The sequence below is a fragment of the Macrotis lagotis genome, chromosome 6 (assembly GCF_037893015.1).
Source record: "Macrotis lagotis isolate mMagLag1 chromosome 6, bilby.v1.9.chrom.fasta, whole genome shotgun sequence".
NCBI classification, from domain to species: Eukaryota; Metazoa; Chordata; class Mammalia; order Peramelemorphia; family Peramelidae; genus Macrotis; species Macrotis lagotis.
This window is the reverse complement of record NC_133663.1, coordinates 229,770,877-229,782,171: the sequence shown is the minus strand read 5'-3', so window position 1 is coordinate 229,782,171 and position 11,295 is coordinate 229,770,877. Positions and strand designations below refer to the sequence as shown.

Below are 11,295 nucleotides of genomic sequence, written 5' to 3'. Positions count from 1 at the left end.
CACTGAAAGCACCACCATCTCTTGGCACCCTTTCCAAAGTTAGCTGCTCCTTTCACACACACCCAGTACACAGGGTCAAGAGAAAGACTTGGCATAAGCTTTGATTGTCACTGGCACTTTTATCACCTCTGCCTCCCCTCAAAGTTTACTCCATCTTGTCCAGATGTGGTCATTTTGTGGTCATCTATAGGCCTCCAGGTCACTCTCCTTTCTCCTTCATTCTCCACCCTAAAGCCTCAGGGTCATGAAGTCCAACTCTCATTTTACAATTGAGACAATTTAATGATTTACCAAGGGTCAAACAATTAGTAAGTATTTGGGGCAGAATCTGAATGTTCCTGAGTCCAGAGCTCTACCCACTGCACCACATTGTTTCAACAAACTGAGTTTGATTGGCAAAGAGAAAGCTATAAAACAATCAATTCAATTAAGTCTACCTGTGTCTCTGTACCCAGAAGGCATGGATCTGGCAAATATAGTTGGTGTTTCTGTTGATGATGGGTGGAAATCAGCTTGGGTCCCAACATGGCTATTTCGCAGTGATTTCAGAATTTTCTCATGCAATTGATTCTAAAGAATTTGGTTTTTCCACATGCATACTATCTATCTGGATGACCCAGCATACAAGTCACTAACTTCTCAGAGCCTTAGACTTTCTCAGTATCTAAGGTTTTAAGTCACAGAGATAAGTTATTTGTTTACATAGATCATAGACTTAGAACTGGAAGATCATCTAAATCCAACTTCCTAATTTTACAGATGAAGAAGCAGAAACTCAAGGAAATCAAATGACTTGGTTACATGCACATAAAGGGGAAATTTGAACCCTGATCCTCAACTCACTCAACAGGCAATATTCTTTCCATCGTAATAGGCTGCCTCCATGCTGAAGATAGATTCCACTCCTACATAGGTGAAGTCACTGTAAAATAGCCATTAGAGATTTTATTCTATCTATCTAACTCTCTCTCTCTCTCTCCATATGTGTATGTGTGTATATATATATATATATTTCCCTTACAGGAAATAAATTATATACTTTTACAACTTTCCCATGGTTAAAAAGATTTTTAAAAGTAGACACTTACAACCCAAGCTGCTGTGCAACCTGACCACCATCATTTATTATGCCAAGAAGAACAAGCTAAGAGATGCTGATATTTAAACAGGAGATGGACTTGTCCAGGTTCTACTTTCCTTAAAGTCCCCTCAAAGTTATTCCTATATACTCCAACTGCAGGGAACTTGGCAATTTTTTTTTGTGACTCATTTCTTAGCATAGAATTGTGAAGTCAGGGTTATTTATTTTCTTCATTTTATTGCCGAGAAAACCAGGCATAGAGAAATGGCATGAACTTCCCATGTTCATTCTGCAAATTGGTGGTTGGGAGTATTAAAACCTGTTACCTGATTGAAAGGTTAGTGATTAAACCACAGATCCACAGTCACAGAGTCATCCAAAGGTCTATGTTTCTTTTTTTTCTTTTTCTTTTTTTTAGCTTTTTGCAAGGCAAATGGGGTTAAGTGGCTTGCCTAAGGCCACACAGCTAGGTAATTATTAAGTGTCTGAGACCGGATTTGAACCCAGGTACTCCTGACTCCAGGGCTGGTGCTTTATCCACTATGCCACCTAGCCGCCCCTATGTTTCTTCCTAAAGGATCCATGTAGATCACATTTTTAATCTTATCTCTTCTAAAATTACATTCACTATCTTTTAAAAATTATTATTATTATGGTCCTGACTCAGAGCAAATATTAGGGTGGGGAATATTTTATATGACTTTAAATCAAGCCTTTTTTACAGTTTTATTTTTGAACTGGTTTAGTCAATAAAATATATATATTATATATATATTTCTGGTGACAGTTTAGCAACCTCCACTTCCTCCTTCCCTTGTAAACTTCTGCAAATAACAAGGCGGATTCTGCGGCTTGCAAAGGAACTAATTTCTGAAAGTTAATTGGTTTGCTGTAACCTTCACAGTCCTTATCAACAAGCTCCAGGGACAGGAAAACATGTAAAAAACATTAATGAATCCCCCAACATGGTAAGTCTTCTTCTTTATTTCAACATTAACAATATGCATGTTATACTTTCTTGAATGAAAATATGATTTGATCATAGTATATTCTATATTGAAAATAACATCATGATCACTTAGACATGAACAATCTTTCAGGGGTATAAGGAAAAGTTATCATAAGGTCTATCTATAAATTCTCTTTATTTTGTAGTTCACAAGATCTTGAAACTAAATTCTGAAATTCAAAATACTAATGACCATGCTTATTTAATCAGGAAAACAGTAAAATTCTAGCTATCTCTATATAAATGAACTATGAAAGTTCAACTTGTGTAAGTGGAAACTTATGGGGGATAGTGGAGATGGTGAGGGAACATGGTGATGGTTGTCTCCAAATGTCCAAGGAACTTTCTATCTCATGTAATAGTGATTAGATTTGTTCTTAACCCTAAAGTACAAAATTGCAAACAAGTGGAGGTAAGGAATTATGAAGAGGTAGGTTTAGGATTGAAGTAAGGAAAAATGTCCTAATGTTAGAAAAGGTCAAAAGTAGAATGAGAGGTAGTGCATTCTATATCACTAAACATATTCAAGAAAGGGCTGACTGCTTATTGGGTTGAGCTGCAGATTCATGAGCAGTTATAAGTTGAACTAACTGGCTTCTGAAGTTCTTATTGACTCTGAGATTCTGTGATTCTTTGAAAATTACAGTAAAGAAATTCAGTTTGAATTTTTGCCAATTTTTTTGTTTCATAAGATATAACAATACTCCTTCCAGAGTCATGCAAGGGAAATTTTTCCTACTCTTGTGGAGAACCCAAGAGTTTGCCAAGGAACTTTAACCGAGCACTTAGCTAGAAACTAGGGATAAAGATTAATGTTTAAAGATAATATTCTCTATTTATATAATATCCATTTGATGCATGTATGTTAAATCTTGATATTAATTCATTGTTCATAGTACCTTTAAACAAAATATAGTTTCCTCATTTATCTTTTGCAATCAAACTTATTTTTGGTTTTGCTTTGTATGAGCAAATAATTTCTATTTCTGCTTTTTTTTGAGTTCATTGGAGGCATAATAGATTTTTTTCTAGTCCCTAATCTTAATTGTGTGAATTTTTAATTTTAAAGTATGCTTCTTACAAATAGCCGTGTTGCTTAATGTTGCTTTCTAATTCATTTTGCTCTCCTTGGATATTTTCATCCTATTCATATTCAGTTGTGAACAAAAATTGTTAATTTTCCTCCATCCTATTGTCTTATATATTTTCCCTTTTTGCCTCCCCATCCCCCCTCATCATAGATACTAACTTTCTTTCTTTAAGACTTTCATCATAATTCCCCTTCTGAGTTTACAGTTATTTTGTTTATGACTAATTCCTCCTTAAGTCTTCCTTCCCTCTTATTCCTTCCTTTCCCTTTTCCCTGTTCCCTTTTATTTCTGAGATTAATTGAATATATGTGTATATCTATTCTACACTCCTGAGACAGCAGAGATGAATATGAGGTTCAAGCAACATGTTTGCCATCTTGCCTTCATTTATATATTCTATTTGCACACCCTGATTATCCACTATTTTCCTTTTCCTTTTGTTAATAATAATAATCCCTGTTTTCCTCCCTTTTTCATAACAACTAACAGATAACATTTATATAGTATTTTAAAAATATTTAAGTCTCACAATAATCTTGGAGGTAGGAGTCATTGATATGTTCATTTTACAAATGAAGGAACTGAGGCAGATAGAATTTAATTGACTTGGCCAAGGTCACACATTTAGTATGAATCTGAAGTTAGATTTGAATTCAGGTCTTCCTTCCTTCCTTTACTACCTTTCTCTGTTCCTTCTTTCCTTTCTTGCCCCTTATCACAATTCCCCCTCTGAGCCCTGAATTAACATTAAACAAAAATATTCTCACTATCCAGTAGTCTATCTATTGCACCTTAAGAGGCATCAAAGGAGTCCACAGAGCAGCAATAAAGAGTAAAGAGTCTCATGAAATATTTCTTTTCACTGGAAATCAGAGCTCTAGTAAGAAGGGATTTCATTCTTAGATGAGTGATCTTAAAAGTCTACTTTCAGAAGTTGAGGGGAGAGGAACAGGACCAGGAAGATCTCAGATTGATGTGTGTGTGACCTTGGGCAAGTCATTTAAACTCTATCTCAGTTTCTCCATAGGGAGGTCTATTTAATTTATTTAAGAGAAGCACATTTAAACTGGAAGGATTTCCTAAATAAAACTGAGATGTATATTTTGTAATAAGACAAATCCATGAATTTGAGGATAATAAAAATATTTTTAAAATATGCCAGGTTTAAATGGATAAGTATAATGCTCTGAATCAGTAATTAGTCAGTAAAACTTTGTGATAGGTGTTAGCTTTCAGGTGGTTTTAAAACACTCACTATTTTGCACATAAACTTTAAAACCAGTGTGTTTTATTTTTTTTGTATTTTTTTAAATTTATTTTTTTATTCTCATTTTGTACAATTTTTTTTACATTAATAAAATATTCTTGTTTACAAATAAACAAAATACCCCTCCCCCATGAATATAGATAGACTTGCTTGGGTGAAAAAAGTAAAGGGGAGAGAAAAAAATTAAAATTAAAAAAATAATAGTAATAATTGTAGGTATGGCCAGGTGGTGCAATGGATGAAGCAACAGCCCTGGAGCCACAAGCACCAGAGCCCATATCCAGCCTCCTAAACCCAACAATCACCCAGCTGTGTGACATGCAAGCCACCCGATCCCCACTGCCCTGCAAAAACCAAAAAGAAGGAAAAAAAAAGACCCAAAATAAAATAAAATAGTAATAATAGTAGGGGTGGCTGGGTGGCAGACAGAGCATTGGCCCTTGAGCCAGGAGCACCTGGGTCCAAATCCGGCCCCAGACACCCAAAGATCCCCCTGCTATGTGGCCCCAGGCAGGCCACCCAGCCCCACTTGCCCTGCACCCTCCCCCAAATAATAATAACAAAAAATGTTCTTCAGTCTTTGTTCCAACACCAACAACTCTGTCACGGGTGGATCACATTCTTTATGATAAGTCCATCACAAAAGTTACTTCCATATTTTTCCAATGTTGCCATTGCTGATCGCAACTCCCTCCTTTCTTATTTCTCCACTACCAGGTACTGCATTTTCTCTCTCCTTTCACTCTGACTCTGCTGTAGGGTCGCTGAGTGGTGCAGCAGACAGATCCCTGGTCCTGGGGCCAAGAAGCCCTGAGCCCCCATACCACCCCTTAGGCCCAGAATCTACCTGGCCCTATGGTCCTGGACAGACCTTCCAATCACAGCCCCTTGCAAGAAGTAAAAAAGAAAATGTGTTATATCTGACCACTCTCCCCCCATGGTCCATCCTCTCCTCCTTTATTCACATCCCCACCCCTTCCCCCTGCTCCCCTCCTTCTTACTCCAGATGTCTATACCCCATTGAGTATATTTGCTGTTTCCTCTCCTAGCCATCTCTGATGAAAGCAAAGGTTTTCTCATTCCCCCTTGCCTTCCCCCTTCCATATCATTGCAATAGCTCATTGTAATAAAAAAAAATCTCATTATGTGAAATATCTTGGACTATTCCCCCTCTCCTTTTTCTTTCTCCCATTCCATTTCCCTTTTTTTCTATTGACTCCATTTTTACACCATATTTTATCTTCGAATTCAGCTTTGTCCTGTGCTTCAACTATAAAAGCTCCCTCTACCTGCTCTATTAACTGATAAGGTTCATATGAGTATTATCAGTGTCATTTTTCTATGCAGGAATACATGCAGTTCATCCTCATTAAGTCCCTCATATTTCCCCCCTCTCCTCCAATCTCCATGCTTCACCTGAGTCCTGTATCTGAAGATTAAACCTTCTGTTCAGCTCTGGCCATTCCAAAAGGAACATTTGAAATTCCCCTGGTTCATTGAAAGTCCATCTTTTTCCCCTGGAAGAGGACATTCAGCCTTGCTGGGTAGTTCATTCTTGGCTGCATTCTAAGCTCTTTTGCCTTCCAGTATATTGTATTCCATGCCCTATGAGCTTCCAATGTAGTTGCTGCTAAGTCCTGTGTGATCCTGACTGCAGCTCCACGATATTTGAACTGTGTCCTTCTGGCTGCTTGTAATATTTTCTCTTTGACTTGGGAGTTCTGGAACTTGGCTATAATATTCCTAGGAGTTGGTTTTTTGGGATCTCTTTCTCGGGGGGATCAGTGGATTCTCTCCATTTCTATTTTGCCCTCTGCTTCTAGAATATCAGGGCAATTTTCCTGTAGTAATTCTTTGAAAATGATGTCAAGGCTCTTTTCCTGATCATGACTTTCAGGTATTCCAATAATTTTTAAATTATCTTTCCTAAGTCTGTTTTCCATATCAGTTGTTTTTTTCAATGAGATATTTCACATTTTCTTCTAATTTTTCATTTTTTTTTTGGTTTTGAAGTATTGATTCCTGATTTGTGGTAAATTCATCAATCTCCTTGAATTCTATTCTTTGTCTGAAGGATTTGTTCTCCTCAGAGAGTTTTCTTATCTCTTTTTCCATCTGGCCAATTTTGCTTTTTAAAGCATTCTTCTCCTCCATAACTTTTTGAACTGCTTTATCTATTTGACCTAAGCTGGTTTTTAGCATGCTATTTTCTTCAGCATTTTTTTGGATTTCCTTGACTAAGCTGCTGACTTCATTTTTCATCTTTTTCCTGCATCTCTCTCCTTTCTTTTCCCAGTTTTTCTTCTAACTCCCTCATTTGATTTTCAAAGTCTTTTTTTGAGCTCTGTCATAGCCTGAGCCCAATTTCTGTTTTTCTTGGAGTCTTTAGATGCAGGAGCTTTTGCTTCCTCATCTTCAGACTGAGTATTTTGATCCTTGTTGGGCTCATTTGCAAAATATTTCTCAATAGTCTTCCTTTTGTTTCTCTGCTTGCTCATTTTCCCAGCCTGGGCCTGGTTTTGGGGGTGCTTCCTGAGCTTTTGGGGCACTCCCACAAGGGTCTCAGTGTGTGAGGCTCTGTCCTCCTTCCTGGTCTGTGAATGACCATCAGCATCCCCCTCTGCCACAGGGCTGAGGTGGGGGGGGCCCTGCTGTTCTATGGGGGGCCTAGACTGCAATCAGTATGTGAATGTGGTCAGAGCCCCTGAGTCCTGTTCCAGGGGCAGAGGACAGAAGAGCTCTGCAGTCTCTCTCTTCACTCCCCTCCCTCAGCTCAATGGGCACATGCCCTGGAGGCTCCTGCTTATGGGCTCCGCCTGCTTCTGTTTCCTGGATCTGGGCTGCAGAAAGACCAAGCTGCTTGCTGTGTGCCCTGAGGGCTGGGTTCCACGTGCTTACTCTGGCAGAGGTCCCCCACTGTTCCCCCACTTTGTGCCCGGTGCTCCCCTGGGGTGCAGCTCAGGAGACTCCCCCGCTGCTGTGAGCTGTGACTCCTAGCGCCCTGGGGCTGCCTCCGGGAGGCTGAAGTTCTTTCTCTCTGGTGGGCCACCCCTCTGGTGGGTTGCCAGTCCAACCCCGGGGAGCAGAGCCTTTCTGCTCTTTTCCAGGTTACCTTGAGTAGGAGAACTGCCTCACTGTGTCCCTTTGTGGGTTCTGTCTCTCGAAATTTTAGTTAGAGTCCTTAGCTTATGAGTTTTATCAGAGAGCTCCTAAGACTCAATCCCTTCTTGTCGCCATCTTGGCTCTGCCCCCTCACCAGTGTGTTTTAAACTGTACATTTGAGGGGCGGCTAGGTGGCACAGTGGATAAAGCACCCTCCTTGGAGTCAGGAGTACCTGAGTTCAAATCCGGCCTCAGACACTTAATAATTACCTAGCCATGTGGCCTTGGGCAAGCCACTTAACCCCATTGCCTTGCAAAAACTAAAAACAAAAACAAAAACTGTACATTTGAGATATGAATATCTTTGTAGAATGAAATGAAAAACCAAATCTGGTTAATTTAATTTATATGGTCCACATACACCTCTTTGAAACCTAAATTATCTGGGGTACTGGGAGGGGTCCAATGAAGGAGAGTCAAGCTTTCATTTGGCATCAAATTGAACAAGTCATGACATAGTAGACTGAAAGCTAGATGGGCATCAGGGAGACATAGATTCCAATACCACTTCAGGCTGGTTGTGACCTTGGGCAAATTCACTTAATTTCTTAGTCTCAGTTTCTTTTCTTTTAATCTTAATAGTATTTTTACATGTAAATTACATGTAAAGTTAGTGTTCAATATTCATTTTTGCAATGTCCTCTCAAGACAATGAACAATCTGATATGGGTTGTACATGTACAATCATTTTAAACTTATTTCTATATTAGTCATGTTGTGAAAGAAAAATCAAAACAGAAAAACCATGAGAAAAAAACTACGAAAAGAACCATATAAGAAAAAGTGAAAATAGTATACTTTGGTCCAAAGTGTATTTCAGATTCCATAGTTCTTTTTCTGGATGTGGATGGCATTTTCCATCACTTTGTCTTTTGGAATTATTTTTGATCACTGTATTACTGAGAAGAGTTAAGTCTATTATACCTGATTATACCCTCCCCCCACTCCCCATAGAAGACAATTTGTCAATCTTTATATCATTTCCATGGTATGCATTGATCCAAATTGAATGTGATGAGAAGGAAGTCATATCCTTAAGGAAGAAACATAAAGTATAAGAGATAGCAAGATCAGACAATAAGATATTAGGGGTTTTTTGGGTTTTTTTTTTTTTTTTTACTAAATTGAAGGTAATAGTCCTTGGTCTTTGTTCAAACTCCACAGTTCTTTCTCTGGATACATTGCAGACAGCCCCAAATTGTCCCTGATTGTTGCACTGATGAAATGAGCAAGTCCATCAAGGTTGATCATCACCCCCATGTTACTGTTAGGGTGTACAGTGTTTTTCTGGTTCTTCTCATCTCACTCAGCGTCAGTTTATGCAAATCCCTCCAGGCTTCCCTGAATTCCCATCCCTCCTGGTTTCTAATAGAACAATAGTGTTCAATGACACACATATCCCACAGTTTGCTAAGCCAATTGAAGGACATTTATTTGATTTCTTTGCCACCACAAACAGGGCTGCTATGAATATTTTTGTACATGTGATGCTTTTACTCTTTTTTGTGATCTCTTCAGGGTATAAATCCAGTAGTGGTATTGCTTGGTCAAAGGGTATGCACATTTTTGTTGTCCTTTGGGCATAGTTCCAAATTTCTCTCCAGTAAGATTGGATGAGTTCACAGCTCCACCAACAGTGTAATAGTGTCCCAGATTTCCCACAACCCTTCCAACAATGATCATTATCCTTTCCAGTCATATTCTGAGAGGTGTGAGGTGGTATCTCAGAGAAGCTTTAATTTGCATTTCTCTAATATGTAATGATTTAGAGCAATTTTTCATATGACTATGAATTGCTTTGATCTCCGCATCTGTAAATTGCCTTTGCATATCCTTTGACCATTTGTCATTGGGGAATGGGTTTTTTTAAAATTTGACTCAGTTCTCTGTATATTTTAGAACTGAGTCCTTTGTCAGACACATTACTTATAAAGATTGTTTCCCAGTTTACTACATTTCTTTTGATCTTGGTTCCAGTGGTTTTGTCTGCACAAAAGCTTTTTAATTTGATGTAATCAAAATCAACTAGTTTGTTTTTAATAATGTTCTCCATCTCTTCCTTAGTCATAAACTGCTTCCCTTTCCATTGATTTGACAGGTAAACTGATCCTTGATCTTCTAGTTTGCTTATAATATTTTTTTTATGTCTAAATCCTGTATCCATTTTGATCTTTTCTTGGTATAGGGTTTGAGGTGTTGGTCTAATCTAAGTCTCTTCCATACTAACTTCCAATTTTCCCAGCAGTTTTTATCAAAGAGAGAGTTTTTATCCCAATAGCTGGACTCTTTGGGTTTATCAAACAGCAGATTACTATAATCATTTCCTGCTATTGCACCTAGTCTATTCTACTGGTCCACCACTCTATTTCTCAGCCAATACCAGACAGTTTTGATAACTGATGCTTTAATATAATTTTGGATCAGGTAGGGCTAAGTCACTTTCTTTTGCACTTTTTTTTTCATTAAATCACTGGAAATTCTTGACTTTTTACGGAAATAATTTTTTTCTACTATTAGTAAATGTGCAACTTTATTTTAAGGAAGTTATAGGGTTTCCCCATTTTCCAGAAATGGGATTAGCATGCTTATTTTAAATATTACATTGGGTTGCATCATGAGGAGTTGGACATTATATTAAATAGATGTGAAGTACGCATGCTTCTCTGTTCTGTTTCTCCCCCTCCTCCTGCCCCTCATGCCTGAACAGGTTTCTTTTGGTATGTATCCTATCCCCATGACACACACATTACCTGCAATAGTAACAATTTGAAAGGAAATACATTGCAACATCTATTAAAAATCATTTGAACCAAAAAAAAGAAGTTATAGGGTTCCCCCCTTTTTATGCATTATCATTTCCTGAAAAATATTTATTTTCCAATGCATACTAAGTTTAAAAGTTCTTATTAAAAACTTTCGATTCTCTACTTGATGCATACTAGTGAAGTATAAGATTTTCTTCTGGGATATATTGAAACAAATGGGATTTCCTGGTGAACAGCTTTTATAAATTATACAGTGTTAGAATTAAAAGAATTACAGTGATTCACTCAGAATTACAGAATGTTAGAGCATATAGGAAGGAAGGAAGGAAGGAAAGAAAGGGGAAGGAAGGAGGGAGGGAGATATCCAAGCTGGGAAACTCCAGTGTTCCAATGTAAGTCATTAAACTTTTGAACAAGTCTATATATATTCTGTGTCCTGCCTCTTATCTTCATTTTCCCTCAAAGACAATTCAATTCAATTCAACCTACATTTAACATGTAGCTTTTACATCTGTGGGAATACGAGGTGGCACTATGCCTAGTCAGGAAAACTCATCTTGCTGAGTTCAAATTTGGCCTCAGACACTTTCTAGTTGTGTGACCCTGGATAAGTCACTTACGCTTGTTTCCTCAGTTTCCTCATCTGTACAATAAGCTAGGGAAAAGGAAAAATTGCATATGCTGAACACTAGGGAGTACATTAAAAAAACCAAACTAACACACTAAGTAGTGCCTGCTTCCATAAATGAATAGAAGGAAAGAACACTGACTACAAGGCATCAAGAAAGGCTTCAAGTGGGAGGTGACACCTGAACTGAACCCCAGATTCTTAGCTAGGGATTCTAAGAGGCAGAGAAGAGAAAGGACTGAATATCAAATTCAAGGTACAACAGTGCAACTAAAATCCCATCTTTTATTAT

At 38.0% G+C, this 11,295-nt stretch overlaps 1 protein-coding gene across 2 annotated transcripts in view; it reads left to right on the top strand.

Annotated features, from left to right (window-relative positions):
• Window positions 1-1,898: 1,898 nt before the first annotated feature.
• The window catches only part of TLR8 (toll like receptor 8), a 29,285-nt gene continuing 19,888 nt past the window's right edge, over window positions 1,899-11,295 (top strand). Inside the window, exon 1 of one of the 2 annotated variants that reach the window (XM_074192445.1) lies at window positions 1,899-2,049. Coding sequence is in view for 1 of the 2 variants with exons in the window: in XM_074192446.1 (XP_074048547.1) it covers window positions 2,047-2,049 (3 nt within the window). In the remaining variant the exon portion in view is untranslated. The remainder of the gene's footprint in view (window positions 2,050-11,295) is intronic. The other variant, XM_074192446.1, reaches the window with a different exon arrangement.